Here is a 16,448-nt window from a genome sequence, read left to right on the forward strand (position 1 = left end):
CTTCATGAATGTTCAGATATTACGTTGTCAAATCTAATTACTAGTTGTGATTCGAATAACCTACATTTTTGTCGTTGATGACTCTGTTGTTATCAAGTCAACACACTTTTTTTGAAACCACCTTCTTTCAAGTTACATGTTTGCTATCATGCCAAGATTTCCTTGTTGATATGTACGTTTATTGTTTGGTTACGTTGAAACTAGGTTCAACTGCTCGAACTTATCCAGTTCACATGTTTGATTTGAGACACCATATGATGTATTGAGAGCATCATATTCTAATACTTTGGCACAGATTCTTTTGTTTCAAGTCGTAGTAGACTTGTTTGGTCTATGACTCCACTAAATCGTTGATAGATTTCGGCACCTTACAGTGATACTTTCTCAGAATTGAAGCTTGCGCTTATCTGACTACTCACTTCGTACACGGATTTAATTGATTATTTGACAACTTGCCCTAAATCCGTTTTGTTTACCACAATTAAAGCACTCTCAACACACTTGCGTGCTGAGTCAAAGGTATATAAATTCATCTCATATCATGGTGTACCTCCTAACGATTCTCTCGTTATAAATCAAATGTCTTGCAGTACTTAGTTTCATCTTTCGGCTTGTTTCGGTACACCTTCATCTGGTCTCAAACTCGGTGAATTTGTTCAGTCACCGCTATTATGGAATCATGCCGTTGCGATACCTTGTGGTGTCATTACAAACTTGCAGCTTGTGCTAATCATGGTCAACCGTTTTACACCAAACTGCATATCTTCTCGTTTGACCTGCCATTTAAACATTTCCGATGCAACTACAAATTAAAGCAAGAATACACCAGGTTCGTTTGTATTCATTCGGTGTATTCTCACAGTTCAAAATGTTCAACACACTAAACTTTACAATTCACCTACCCGGGAGCTGACAGATCAATTTACCATTTCATTTGAGTTGTTGATTTTTGAATTCATATAGCGGGTGCTCTGTTTCGTGAAAACTCGCTTGGATACTGCGATTGATCGTTTGAGGATCTTATTAGTTGAAACTCCTCTCTTGTGGACCCCCTGCTAGCTAAATACATTAGGCTATACGTCAAGTACGTTTTGTACTTCTGACATCAACGGCTATGAGCACCCACCTTCTTAACCCTAGGGTACGGGTTGTTATATATTCTTGGACTCACCAAGTGTGAGTAAGGTTTGATTCGGTTTGATGATTATCTACCTCGATGTTATTTATATATATACATGTGTGACGTGACCATAAGGAGTTAAGGTAGTACAAATTTCGGGGACGAAATTTCTTTAACGGGGGGAGAATGTGACAACCCTCACCAAATCAGGTACCCGTACGAATTAATTTATATTTAATTACTGCTCAATTACTGTGCTTGTTTACAATTGTAAATAAACTTCTACATGATTTCTGAAATATATATAACCATGCCTCATACTTTATTTGCTGTCACTCCATTTACTTCACAAAAACCTTAGGGGCTGTTTGGTAGCCTCTGAATGGTCATTAAGAGGCTACCTCTTAATGGAACCATTAAGAATTTTACCAATGAGAATGTAGAAAAATGTGACATGTGATGATTTACCATTCAGAGGTTACCTCTTAACCATTCAGACTTGGGGTTACCTCTTATTCATTCAGAGGTTTTAAACCATTAAGAGGTAGCATCTGAATGGTCATTAAGAGGCTACCAAACAGCCCCTTAGTGACAAACTTGATGCACAAAAGCACGGTAGCACAATGAACGGATAACCCAGTAAACGTGCTGAGATAGCCAAGCACCAGGCAGACACTGCCTCTAAGGCCTGTATGAGCCAGAAATAGTTTACTACACTGGTAGAGAGTGTAGGGAAGTGAGGATTGTAGAACTGCGTCACTAGGTGATAATTACATTGACCGGATGTGCCTAAAACGTACTTTATGTACAAAATTCTGCACTTTAAATAAAAATTCAGCATTAAGCTAACTAGTAAAGTGCCAAAACATGAGAAAAATATTACTAGACACTTTCCAAAGTGTCGGGAATAAATGGTGTCACTAAAAATAATATCAACCACACTTTAAAGCTTTGTTAAGCACTTTAATGGATCAGTATCCAACCGAACAACCGGACTTTACCCGGGACATAAAAATATTGTCAATGACACTATTTTTCTTTTTCTGAGCTAGTTAGGGTACCCGAACACCCTAACACCCGTTATAAATTACAACACACTAGTAACTTGTCTAAAGTCCCTAATTAACATAACTATTGCCTAGCTATTAATTGAAATTGAACTAAACCCCCACCCCTTTGCAACCGTTTGGTTCCCCCATGTGGCACACACACCCTCATTTGTGATTATTTTAATTGCCATGTCTTGAATCAAGGGAACACATTACCTAGTGGCTAAGACATTAGTTTAGTTTATAAATTAACCTTAAGGTTAATACTTTCATTTCACATCACCAACACAAAATTGCAAACTTTCCCTCTCCTCTCATTACCTACGACTGTGAGCCTCCACAAACCCACCATCACCTTCCAAATTTGATATTGCTATTCTACCAATATACAAGTGTGTTAGAGTTCATACGAAGAGGCTCGGTGCATACGGAATCGCAAGGACCTCGCTACATTGCTTTTAACCACCCATTTTTCGATTAGTTTCTTCCCTAGCCTCGAGCTAGTAGTAAGTGACTCTAAACGCCTTTTTGATCTATTCTAAAGTGGTTAATAAGAATTTTGTTGGTTGAAAATTATGAACACTAGAGATCAAGTTTAAAGTCTACAAAAAAAAAATAAACAAAGTGGTTAATAAGTAAATAATAGTGTAAAACTTATAAATCTAGTTTTAATATGATTATTTATTGTTGTTGATTGCCAGTATGGGAATGGATCGTCATCGAACCACGCTAGAGCATGTTCACAAAACATGAACTAGCCTTATATTTAGTTGTAAAGTTTCTAGATGACGAACCCTTTCCAACATAAACATGAACTTGTGTAAAAACAATTTTTCTTATGAAATGGAGTTCTAAACTAGTAGATCTACGAATCTACAAGTGGTATTTTTGAAGAACCAAGTGTCAAAAGAAAACATATTTTTTTTTAAACCGGATCTTTCCTAAATAAAGGTGATTCTTGTGGACACACAAGTGTGTAGACACTTGTGTAACACAAAGTTTTGACAAAGAATCATTTTTGTAAATTTTTGACAAGAAGTTGTGGAAATGTATTTTCTTTAAAAACGAGATTCTCAACAAACCAAGTGGATTTATAAAAAGATCTACTAAAAACATGGGGAAAATTACTACATATTTTACACAAGCCACAAGTTCATGTATGTTTGCGATTTATATCTACATTGACTAGTCTAATGTTGAAATATTGTTTGTTAATGTTGGGAACATTGTTGTTTGAAATTATAAAAGAAAATGATACGCTTGAAAGCGTGGCCACCTCCAGTTACAGGGGAAACTCTGGCGAAATTTTTCCAAAAACCCAACACTTGGAAATATTTTCATCACAAGTGTTATAAATATATTTCTAACTTGTTTTCAAAAATGTAAATTTCGCCACAATTTTATTTACAACATTTCTAAGTGTCGGAGGTGGGATTTTCACAAAATAAAACTTGATAAATATATATTTGATATATATATATATATATTTTTCATAACATCACTTGTGAAATTTTTATGATTATTTTGTGAACTATACAAATATTATTTTTAGGGTAAAAATAATATTACCGAATATTAACGATTCCAAAATAATACGAACGCCTTCACAATAAATAATAAGTTACAATGGTATTATTAATACCACCCGATCTTTAAACATAACTCACGCATTTTTAGAAATACTCATAAGTGTGTACTTTGACGAGTATTATTTTGGGAAAAAATTATATGGATTAAATATAATATTTTTGGGAAAAATATTTATATTTTGGAAGTAAAGTATTTTTGATAAATGAAATAAAATATATTTTATTAAGTGAGACTTAATAATATATTTCGAAGATACAGAAACGCACATGTATAAAAACCCCCCATCCTTGGGAAGGAATATATTTACCAAATAATTCCGAAGTGTAATTACGAAATAGTTGCCTAACTATTTCCCAAAGACATTAACCCTTAAGCTAAGGCACGGCCGTCCGTCTAATAGAAGTTAGTACGTGTAGGTCGTCGCACAGCAGGTTGACTGGGAGATACTTTTTAGAGACGCACTTCGGTGAGTTCATGCCCCCCCTTTTCTCTTAATTGTTTTCAGTTTTACAACTTCGGGGGTGAAATACATGTTACATACTGTTTACAAACGCTTTTATACATGGTATGATTAGCTAAGGAATTTACTACTAGATCACGTGAATGGATAGGCTATTATCGTAAGACCATTAATCCTTGTATAAGGACCGAGATGCATGAGTGATAGATCTATCGGGTGTTGCGAGCCCCACACATGAGCCAGCGTGTGGCTGCATGTGGTGACTATGTCGTTCTGCCGGAAGGACCGGTATGAAATACGCGTTACAGGTTTGAGTGCTTCCTAGGCCATTTCACTTATTAATGTATTAGCTCCACATTAATTGATCTCTTTTTCCTTATTGCTACATACCAGGAATTTTCATACATACAGACATTTTACAAAGGTTTATATCAACTCACATACACATGAACTCGCTCAACTTTATGTTGACTTTTCAAACTACATGTATTTCAGGAAACTAATGGATCTGGCACGGTATGCATATATATTTCAAGCTGCGTTTGAATAAAGAAGTCATCCCGGGTTTAGAAGGTGTAAGCTCTTCCTGGACGGGTTACATAACTCTAAATCTAGTATTGTTTAAAGTCTTTTGCTAAGTTTTATGAACTCATTTAAATCAAGTCAATGGTTGTAACTTATTTTGTGGTTGTGGTTTTAAGACAAGTATAAAATGGGATTTTTCTAAACTTTATTAATGAATGAATATCTTATGTTTTTAATCATATAGAATTATTATGATTTGTTGCAATGGTATTAAGAAGTCACACCAAATAACCCACGCCTCCCCAAAGCCAGGATGTGATAGGTGAAGTGTGAGAGAGGTGGTGTGCCAAGGGATGAGTTGCAAGAGCTCCAAACACTCCTATTTATAGGCTGAACAGAAGCTCGGGCACGGCCCCGTGTCCACTGGGCACGACCCCGTGCCCATCCGACTCTCTTTCTTCATTAAATGCATTTTCATTAAATGTTGTCTTCATTAGTTGACCACGCCCCCATGTCCGCTGAGCACGACCCCGCGTGCAGAAGCATATCTGTACTATTGAGATTAGCCTGGATTTCGCGAATCTTATAGTTGACCACGGCCCCGTTTCCGCTGAGCACGGCTGACGTGATGTCGTGGGTCACGCAAATTTAATCCCCAAACAACTGTAGTTAGTGGTAATAGGGTATCGAACTCAAGGAGTATGTGGAAGATGTGTTGATTGTATAGCTTTGTACTTAAACTAATTATTAAACTAAATTGCAGAAAATTAAAATTCAAGATTGTGAATTGTTGTTTTAGAAAACTAAATTAAGAACTAATTCAAATCAAAGTTGGTTGTAAACAATTAGGAGAGAACAATGATCACCCTAGGTTTCAGTTTCTTTAAACAGTTGTGTGTAATTTCGCTAGAAAGAGTTACATAGACATAACTCGTGTATATGTGATTGAAGTGATAAAAGGGAACAAAGTACTCGGATTAGATAACGCGAGGTTGTTTCCCGATGACCTATTAACCAATAGCCAACCCTAACCCTTCCCGTGATATCTCGGTTGCCAACGGCACCAAGAACGTACGATTAAGACTAGAAATTGCAATATTAATTAACAAACTACAAACAATCAAACATACACCATGACATTCAAGCAACGCAAGATATCATTCTAGAAATGCGAAAATTAAACACACAAAAGTTTCAGAAACATTCACCTAGGATGATCACCGAAGAGTTTAGCCGGACATGGCACGGTGAATCATCATCAACATCAAACTATTGTTCATACGAATCAAAAGCACAAACCGAATGATAAGAAATGTTCACAAACCCAACAAGTTCTCCAAAATCGCCCCCAATCCAGTCTAGAACCGTCCAATCATGAGATCATGTGAAAAGGCACTCCAAAACGACTTAAAAGATGGCAGTTACAGTTTTTGCTCGCAGGCTCCACCGTAAATTACGGCTCCACCGTAATTTACGGTGGACATCAATCTTTTACGGCTCCAACAATCTGTGTTACGGTGGTGACAAAATGGAAATCAGGTCTACCGTAAATTACGGTAGAACCGTAATTTACGGTACTCAGCTGCTTTAACTTCTTTTTTCTTTCTTTTGTTCTCCTCTCGACCCGTTCTCCACCAAAGCCTCCAAAACTGCCTTTTATCCATCTTTTAGCTCCTAAATCGTACCTGAAACATAAGCATCGTAGTTATCTAATTCAAGATAATTACACGGTTAAATGGAGGATTATTTCATCTTTTAACATGCTTAAGGGTTGTCCAAAGGACCACCCGTCACATCCCCACACTTAACCGTTGCTTGTCCCAAGCAACTCATCAACATGATTTCAAAAACAAGTGATCAAATCAAACCAAGCAAAGCATGCAATTTCTTTACCAACCCCTTTTTAACACCCAAACAATGCACCCCTCTCAAATTCTCTCCTCTCGGCTACAAGTGAAAACTAGCAAAGATAAGCTAGACACACACTAGGCAAACGGGTGGTTGCACAATCATAAGCTTGTACCTGAATCGATCATTCTTCTAAAATGGGTCAAACATGAATGCAAATCAAAGGGACTTCAAGGTTGTAACATGGCTAGGTGTATCGGTAGGAAATGGAATATATATGAATAACGAAAATTCGACCCGGTCTTTTTATTACAAACACAAAAACCAACTAACAAATATGCACTACTATATACAAGACAATGAAACCCTTTCTCTTTTTTTTCTTTTTCTCATTGCTTTTCTTTTTTTTTTTCTTTCTTTTTCTTCTTTTTTTTATTTATTTATTTATTTTTTTTTCAATCATACGATAACACATTAACCAAAACTACTTCAAACTCACAAAACTACTAATTCTATCACTAATACTATAAGACCGGGTCAAATTTGGGTAGATTTTCAAGTAAGTAGCTAGGGGAAACAAATGATAAGCTTTAAAGGCACAAAATGGGCAACTAAATGACCAAACCCCCGCCCCTCTCACTACCATGCTCATATATATAACTTATGAGGTCCAACCCCCCAAATCCCACACTCGCTCACACCAACGACGAGGCTACCTAATGCCCTTATCCTTTCTACATTCATGTTTAACTAAGGATTCAAATCGCATTCAAGCACAAGTTCTAACGCACCCCCACCCATAGCCACTCTCATCAAAGGTTATTTATGTACCGTGTGGCTACAACTCTCACCAACAATGAAAAATGTGTCAAGGGTTGCCGGTGCATCAACTTGGGGTTAAATTAGGGCGTCAAGATTTCACATTATTTTGCTTGGCTTAAAATTTTTCAAAAATCTTCAAAAAAATTCCCCCCATCCCCACACTTGGGATACATTGACCCCAATGTATGGCTTTGGGAGGCTTTGATCACTAACCCAATCAACATCCACAAAAGCTTCTTTTCTCAAACCCCAAATTTCTTTTTGTATTTTTTCATTTTATAATTTTTTTTTTTAACACGACACCACCAACAAACACCAACCCAACAATCAACCACATGATCAAACACCACCCATCCTCCCAACCATAACCAACATAAAATCAACAAATATGTACAAACTATACACAAGAGAGAATACCACCTGATCAATAGTAGCGCGGTCCCGGAGGTCCAAAGATGGATGACATCATATCATTCCACTCTCCAAATCCGAATGCGCCGCTGCTACTCCTCTCTTGTTGTTGCGGTCCCTCCTGTCGCCTTGGGTCAAGCCACTGAGAATGGTGGAGTGGTGGAGTCGGATAAGAAATGCTACCATCATAAGGCGGCAATGAAGCATAGTCCACATGTTGTGGATCTTCAACAACCGGCCTTCCGGCATGCCAATCCGCATGCATCCGCCTCATTTGATCATCATGATATCTGTTATTAGCATCCACCTCTCGAGAGTATGCGTGGGTACGGTTCCATGACTCATTGCGATCGAAGCTATGTTTTAACGACCGCTCTATGCTTGCACTATTCCTCGTGTTTTGATCATACAACGTCCTCTCCGGCCCCGACCAAGTATCAAAAATGGACGCCGGAGGGCGTTGGCTCTCGATCACCTCTTGCATTGAACCACTATAAGCCCACCCCGGCTCATACGGTTGTTGCGCGTAGTCGTAGAATGTACCACCATGACCACCACCAAAAACCCCAAAACCAACATTTGCACCACCCTCCGGCTCGTCCGCATAGTCCTCGTCCCCACTAGGAACCAACTCTTCATCGCTTTCCGGCTCATCCGGCTCTCCCGGTAACAATTCCCTTGCACCCAATTTCAGTTCCCTCCACCGTTGACCCTCCGATTTCAATTTGTGATAACGTTCAGACTGAGTATACGTCCAAACGTTTCCCAACCTATCCAAAGTAAAAGGCTGGTGCCTTTTCGTTAAACCTCGGTCTTCGGATGTGAGTGCCTTCTGCTGTTTCATCAAACCCGTTATGATGCGACAGTACGGAACGATGTCTCTTCCGTATTTGTTCCGGCATATTCACAAATGGTGCATAATCAGGTAGCGTATTGGAAAGCGTGGGGACCCATGCATCAATGAATACAGAACAGGTATCTCTGGAAACCTCACCTGTTCTTTATCGCTTCTTCTTGGAATGACATTAAGCAGGCAGATTGTATGCAACAGTTTGGCTTCTATCTTCAAATTCTTCCGGTATAACACACCACTATACCTACCGGGCAAAAACAAATCCGCTAACATGTCGTTCCATCTCACGTGCTTCTCTGGTTTGAGCAATAAATCATCAAGCGTGGGAATCATGTACTCCTTAGTCGGGAGACTGTCATACTTTCCCAGCTTCTTCAACGTGTCGAATGACATCTCAACTGGCACCCCATGTACCATCCCGATCAACTTCATTTGTGATGGCTTGTTGAAGTTGTGACATTTAAGTGTTGCCATCCACTCCTGAATCTAAGTCATAAACAGATTGCTCTTATCTTTGTCAAAACACTTGAGCGCTCCTTCCCAACCCAAAGCACGAAACTTAGCAAACACCCCGAACTGGCCAAACTGGGGTTCGTCAACCTCTTTTTCACAAATAAATGCGGCTGCTTTGTTTTTTAACTTGTTCATGCAGTCATTATAAAGGGTTGGCTGCCAAATCTCAGGTTGGTCGTCCAAAGACCCCGAGTTCCACACCGGCTTATCACTCGGGTCTAACTCCATCTCTTCTTCTTCGCCTTCACTTTCGCTTTCACTAACCCTACCCATATATTGCCTCTTCTTTGATGATTGCTCCTTTTGCTTGCCCTTGCCCTTTGATGAAGATGAACTTGAACCCGCTTTTTCCTTTGTCCTTGCCATTTCCTACACACATGAGGCAAGCAACACAAACAAACACAAAATTAAACACTCTCTTCAAAATCCTCCCCACACTTGCTTGTTATCATGGTTGTAGATGTTAGTGAACCAAAAGTATAGAATTTTTCAAAAATTGGGCATGGTGTCTCTACAATGTAGAGCATCCCAAAAGTTCACTACTTCAACCACAAATCCTACATCTACAACTATTAACCATGTTCAATAAACAATTCCATAATCATATCTTAACAACAAGCAAGTGGGCAAGAACACATAACCTAAATCACCTTGTTCTTCACAATGTATCACCATAATATAGCAAAGTAAGTGTTCATACCTTGTTTCAAGATGGAAGAGTGCTTGTGAAACCAAAAATCCCAAAACCCCCAAATTATCTCAAACTAGGGTTTCAAATTTCGACCCCCCAATTGCGTTTTCTCTGAAATCTCTCCTCACAATCACAAAGCTTGTGAAAAATTAGTCAATTTCGACCAAGATTCCACTTGATTTGGACAAGAATTGAAGGTTTTATGAGAGATGGAAGGTTTGGGAAGCTATGGAGGTTGTGGGTCTTGAAAGAAGGAAGATGGTGATGGTAAAGTGAAAAGTGAATGAGTGGATGGGGTTGATTCACGTGACCAGGGTTTGTTGTATTAGATTTTATTATTTTTTTTATTTTTTTTTATATACACGCGGACCCCAAACGACGGACCTGAATTATCTGCGTACCGTAATTTACGGTCTCACCGTAAATTACGGTGAGACCTGAATGTCACTTCTTGCACCGTAACACAGTAGACTTGCACCGTAAATCCCAACAATTTTCAATGTCCACCGTAAATTACGGTATTACCGTAATTTACGGTAAACACTGAATTTCTAATCTTCATCGTAACTCAGGAGGTTTTCACCGTAAGGCTCACAACTTTTTAACATCCACCGTAAATTACGGCTGTACCGTAATTTACGGTGCTCGCTGGGCATCCATATTTTGGCAAAAATTGAGATTTTATATGACAAATTTCAGATTTTTTTTTTTTTAAGTTTTTCGATTTTTTTTATGTTTTTTTTTTAATTTTTTCAAAAACTTGTAAAAATTACCCTACCCCCTCAAAAATCCCGTGTTGTCCTCAACACAATGTAAGAGCAATTCGTGACCCGAACATCCCCACACTTGTTTCGAACACGGACTTCTAGGAACTAAGGCAATTGCGCAAATGTACAAAACAAAACAAAACTAAACTACTATGTACACTACCACCAAACCTGGGCCTCTCATGGTTGTTCCTCCTCGACCGGGCGTAAGATGTAGCCCGCTTTGTCAAGCTCCAAGTTGTTGATGTCATTTCCTTCCAAGTACGGCTTCAAGCGGTGACCGTTCACCGTTTGTTGTTTCAACGTTTGCTCATCTTGGATGTCCACATCACCAAATCGCCCCACTCTTCGAATAACATACGGACCCATCCATTTGCTTTTAAGTTTGCCCGCGAACATTTTCAATCGAGAGTTGTACAACCAAACTTTCTGCCCCACTTCGAACGTTTTCTTGCGCAACTTCGCATCATGTACTTTCTTTAGTTTATCCTTGTAAGCCGATGCACATTCGTACGCCTCATCTCGAATCTCTTCTATCTCGCTCAATTGCAACTTCCTCAACTTACCCGCCTCGTCGTAATCCGCGTTGACTATCTTGATCGCCCAATGCGCCCGATGCGCCAATTCCATTGGCAAGTGACAACCCTTACCATACACCATCCGGTAAGGTGTTGTGCCAATCGGAGTCTTGTAGGCCGTACGGTACGCCCACAAAGCATCATCCAACTTGCTCGACCAATCCTTTCTATCCGTTCTTACCGTCTTCATGAGGATCTCCTTGATTTGACGATTGGACACTTCGACTTGTCCACTCGTTTGCGGATGGTAAGGGGTGGCGACTCGGTGGTTCACGCTATACCTCTTCAATAATTTTCCGAAGTTAAAGTTCTTGAAATGTGAACCACCATCGCTTATAATAACCCGCGGGATTCCAAAGCGAGAGAAGATGTGGGATTGAACAAATTTACAAACAACCGAATGGTCGTTTGTTCGTGTTGCAATAGCCTCAATCCACTTCGAGACATAATCCACCGCCACAAGAATATAAAGGAAGCCATTCGAATTCGGAAACGGACCCATAAAATCTATTCCCCATACATCAAATATCTCTACAACCAAGATTGGTTGTAGTGGCATCTCATCCCTCTTCGATATGCTACCCATCTTTTGGCAATTTACACAATTCCGGGCAAACTCAATTGCATCCTTGAAAATAGTGGGCCAATAAAACCCACAAGATAGTACCCGGTAACCGGTTTTATGCCCACTAAAGTGACCCCCGCAAGCGGACGAATGGGCATGAGTTAAGATTTCCAACACTTCCGTCTCGGGCACACACCTCCGTATGACTTGATCCGGTCCGATCTTGAAAAGATCGGGCTCATCCCAAATGTATTGCCTCACTTGGACCATGAATTGTTGTCGACGCTTTTTGGTCCAATGAGTTGGAATGGCACCCGTGGCTAAATAGTTGACATAATGCGCGTACCACGGTGCAACGAAAGTGGACACGGCTAACAACTGTTCATCGGGGAAACTTTCATTAATCTCGCTTGCATCATCGGTCCCTTCCACCGGTATCCGAGACAAATGATCCGCTACTACATTATCACTTCCCTTCTTGTCTCGGATCTCTAAATCGAACTCTTGTAATAACAAGACCCACCGAATCAAACGCGGCTTCGCATCCTTTTTCTCCATTAAATACCGAACCGCACTATGATCCGAATAAACCACTACCTTGCTTCCCCAAATATACGAGCGAAACTTATCCAAAGCATACACCACCGCTAGTAATTCCTTCTCGGTTGTGGTGTAGTTAAGTTGCGCTTCGGATAAAGTTTTGCTTGCATAGTAAATAACCACCGGCTTCTTGTCAACCCGTTGGCCCAAAACTGCACCAATAGTGGTATCGCTTGCATCACACATTATCTCGAACGGCTTTGACCAATCGGGTGGTTGCAAGATAGGCGCCTTGACCAAGTGTTCCTTCAAAACAGTGAAAGCTTGCATACACTCGTTAGTAAAATCAAACGGGACATCTTTTAATAACAAATTGCATAAGGGTTTGGTGATAACACTAAAACCCTTAATGAAACGTCGATAAAAACCCGCATGTCCCAAGAATGACCTTACACCCTTAACATTTTTAGGAGGTGGCAAAGATGATATTACCCGTATCTTTGCCTTATCCACCTCCATCCCTCTTTCCGAAATCACGTGTCCCAACACAATGCCCTCTTGCACCATGAAATGACTCTTCTCCCAACTTAGCACTAAATTTTTCTCAACGCACCTTTTCAAAACCTTTTCCAATTCGTTGAGACAAGCGTCAAAAGTAGTGCCAAAAATGGAGAAATCATCCATGAATACTTCGAGCGACTCTCCAACCATGTCCGAGAAAATACTCATCATACATCGTTGAAAAGTTGTCGGAGCATTACACAAACCAAATGGCATTCGCCTAAAGGCAAAGGTGCCATATGGACATGTGAAGGTGGTCTTGTGTTGGTCATCCGGGTGTATGGCAATTTGATTATAACCCGAATACCCATCTAAGAAGCAATAATATTTTTGACCCGACAATTTTTCAATAATTTGGTCAATAAAAGGTAACGGGAAATGGTCCTTAGAAGGGGCGGCATTCAATTTCCGGTAGTCAATACACACCCGCCACCCGGTAACCGGTCGGGTGGCAATTTGTTCACCACTTTCATCCTTGACTACTTGAATGCCGGCCTTCTTAGGCACAACTTGGGTAGGACTCACCCAAGCACTATCCGAAATCGGATAGATGATTCCCGCATCCAACCATTTAATTACCTCTTTTTTTACTACCTCCCTTAGGTTCGGGTTCAACCGCCTTTGAGCTTCTCGTGTCGGTTTGGCATCTTCGGTTGTGATAATTTTATGCATGACGATGGATGGACTAATTCCTTTGAGGTCGGCAATCGTCCATCCAATAGCACCCTTGTTCGCTTTTAACACCTCCATCAATGCTTGCTCTTGTGCCAATTCCAAATTAGAGGCAATAATGACCGGTAAAGTGTCATTATCCCCTAAAAATACATACTTCAAGTGGCCAGGCAAGTCCTTGAGCTCTAACTTTGGTGGTTCCTCCAACGATGGTTTTGTACCCGAATCGATTTCCACCGGTAGACCCTCGAATTGATGGGTCCACGGTGGTCTACCTTCTTTCATTGCCATAGCATCTTGTGCTTCCTCTTCAACCCGTAGTGCATAAGCATGTACCTGTTCAGAAAAGTCACACAGGCAAATATCCAAACCATCCTCCTCATACTCATGCGGGTTGCATCCATCTACTATGTCTGCCATGAAACACTCATCAACACCGTTAGCATTAGAATTGTTAGTAAAAACATTCAAACGCATTTTTCTGTTTCCAAATGCCATATCAACTGTACCAAATCTACAATCGATAATAGCATGTGCGGTGCTTAAAATGGCCGACCCAAAATTATGTTTTGTTGTTGTTTAGGGTCCGCCGATGAGTAATCCATAACTAAGAAGTCCACCGGGTAATAAAACTCATCAATTTTTACAATAACATTTTGAACCATACCCCGAGGCAACTTATGAGACAAATCGGCCAAAACAACCGCCGTCTCCACCCTTGCTAATGGACCAAAGTCATATTGGTCGTATAAGCCCCCCGGTAAAATGCTAACTCCGGCTCCGAGATCTAGCAACGCCTTAGCCATTTGGAAATTACCAACTTGTACATTAATCAATGGCGTGCCCGGATCTTGGAGCTTAGGAGGAAGCTCCCCATTCAACACCGCACTCACTTGCCCGGTTAAATCCACCCGCTTAGGCACTTTTTTCTTGTTTTGCCTTTTTTGTGTACATAATTCTTTTAAGAATTTTGCATAGGCGGGGACTTGTTTTATTGCATCAAGGAGTGGGAGATTTATTTTAACTTGTTTGAACATATCCCACATCTCCTCCTTTTGAGGACCTCTTGACACAATAAAATTTTTCTTTCCCGGGTCAAATAGGGCCGATGGAAATGGAACTTGACTCGGTTCACCCTCAACTTTTTCATTCTTTTCACTTTCACCCAAACCCGGTTTTTTAATAATTGGTTCTTTTGGTTTAACCGGTGAAAGTTCATCATCACTTTCCATTCCCGTGATGTCCTCAACCACCCCCTCGACCAATTCGGGTGACAAATTGGCCTTAAACTCTTTCCCACTTCTTAAAACACTAACATGATTGATATTAACGTTACCTCGTGACGAACCATGTGAAGGGTTTACCTTAGTGTCGCTTGGAAGTTGACCCTTTCCTTTCTTCAATTCCGCCACATCGGTTGCTAATTGACCCATTTGAGTTAGTGATTGGATGCTTTTATCACGAACCTCATCTTTTTGCATTCGCACTTCGTCTAGTTGGTTCCGTTTTTGCATCTCCATTTGCATGCTCTTTAGCATCTCCATCACCTCGTTTCCACCCAAAAGCCCCCTTGTTCTTGACCCGTTTGGTATTGTTTTTGATACCCTTGGTTATTTCCGCCTCGGTATCCACCTTGATTATTGTAAGATGGCCGTGAACCAAAATTACCTTGGCTACCTTGAAAATTTGGGTTCGCTTGATTTGACGGGTTCCCATATCTAAAGTTCGGGTGATTCCTCAATCCGGGGTGGTAGGTATTAGAATTCATGTTGTTGTAGTTCCTACCACCTCCTCCTTGACCTTGAACCGCATGGACTTCCTCATATTGCCCTTCTAACATTCCTTGGCAATTTTCAGCCGCATGACCTATCTCATTACACAAAGCACAAACATTATATATTTGGTTAGTGGTTTGAACATTACCATCATCTATGGCATGCACTTGTGGTCGGTTAGTGGTTGGTCGGGCTCTTCTTGAAGCTTGGGCTTTCCTTTTTGATGTAGTTGCCATGCTTTCCAAAAACTCCCAATCTTCATTCTCATAGTTCGTTCCAAACGTCCCTCCGGTGATAGACATTAGATCACGTGCGTCTTCGGCACTCAACCCCTCATGAAAGGCGTTCATCAACTCCCATAACTCAATTCCATGATGAGGGCAGTTTTTAATCATCATGTTAAAACGCTCAAACGCCTCATGAAACATCTCACCGTGTTGTTGTTGAAAGCTTCTCAATCCCTTCCGCGCATCATTGGTCTTTTGGGCGGTGTAGAATTCATCCAAAAAGGTTTGTTGCATCTCCCCCCATGTATATATTGATGCCGAAGGCAAAGTGTAGAACCACTTCTTTGCCTTATCCTCCAAAGAAAACTGAAATAAGACCAACTTGACTTCATCGGCCGAAAAACCTTGACTCCCAAAAGTGTTGCAAATTGAGTCATAGGCCTCTAAATGGAAATACGGCTCCTCCGTTGCTAACCCTTTGTACTTCGGTAAACTTTGCAACGAGTTTGTTCTTACTTCAAAAGTTCTCCCTTGGTTGTTGTGAGGGATAACCACCGGTGAAGGGTTTTGAGTAATGATTGGCCTGAAATGTGCCTCTATTCCCCTTGCTTGTTCCCTAAGATGCCTTCTTGGAACACCCAATCGACCCCTTGGACGAATAGGACCCATTGGTCTTGGTATAGGCCCTTGTGGTGCAATTGGTTGTTGGGGCATCGGTGGGTATTGATTCGGCCTTTGAAATTGTGGGTGTACATGTTGTGGCCTAACTTGTTGCAATGGAATGGGTTGTTGGATTGGTGGCCCTTGTGGTCTTGGCCGAATGTGTTGTGGTATAATTTGTTGTTGTGGCATTCCACCAACACTTGCCATCCCTTGAGATT

At 40.5% G+C, this 16,448-nt stretch overlaps 1 protein-coding gene and 1 non-coding gene across 2 annotated transcripts; one reads left to right on the top strand and one right to left on the bottom strand.

Annotated features, from left to right (window-relative positions):
* Positions 1–7,390: 7,390 nt before the first annotated feature.
* Positions 7,391–10,105, bottom strand: LOC110864004. Its single transcript, XM_022113169.2, has 2 exons — positions 9,892–10,105; positions 7,391–9,560 (listed from the first exon to the last, which is right to left on the bottom strand). Exon 2 carries the CDS (start codon positions 8,667–8,669, stop codon positions 7,839–7,841), a length of 831 nt encoding a protein of 276 aa, XP_021968861.1. The 5' UTR covers positions 8,670–9,560; positions 9,892–10,105; the 3' UTR covers positions 7,391–7,838.
* A 5,601-nt stretch (positions 10,106–15,706) lies between these two features.
* Positions 15,707–15,812, top strand: LOC118480022. The gene has a single exon (XR_004861663.1). It is a non-coding gene; the product is annotated as a small nucleolar RNA R71 (small nucleolar RNA).
* Positions 15,813–16,448: the final 636 nt, after the last annotated feature.

This window comes from Helianthus annuus, chromosome 6, assembly GCF_002127325.2.
Source record: "Helianthus annuus cultivar XRQ/B chromosome 6, HanXRQr2.0-SUNRISE, whole genome shotgun sequence".
In the NCBI taxonomy this organism is placed as follows: domain Eukaryota; kingdom Viridiplantae; phylum Streptophyta; class Magnoliopsida; order Asterales; family Asteraceae; genus Helianthus; species Helianthus annuus.

Coding starts and splice junctions, on each gene's coding strand:
- LOC110864004 (XM_022113169.2), bottom strand. CDS start 8,669: ATGAAACAGCAGAAGGCACTCACATCCGAAGACCGAGGTTTAACGAAA.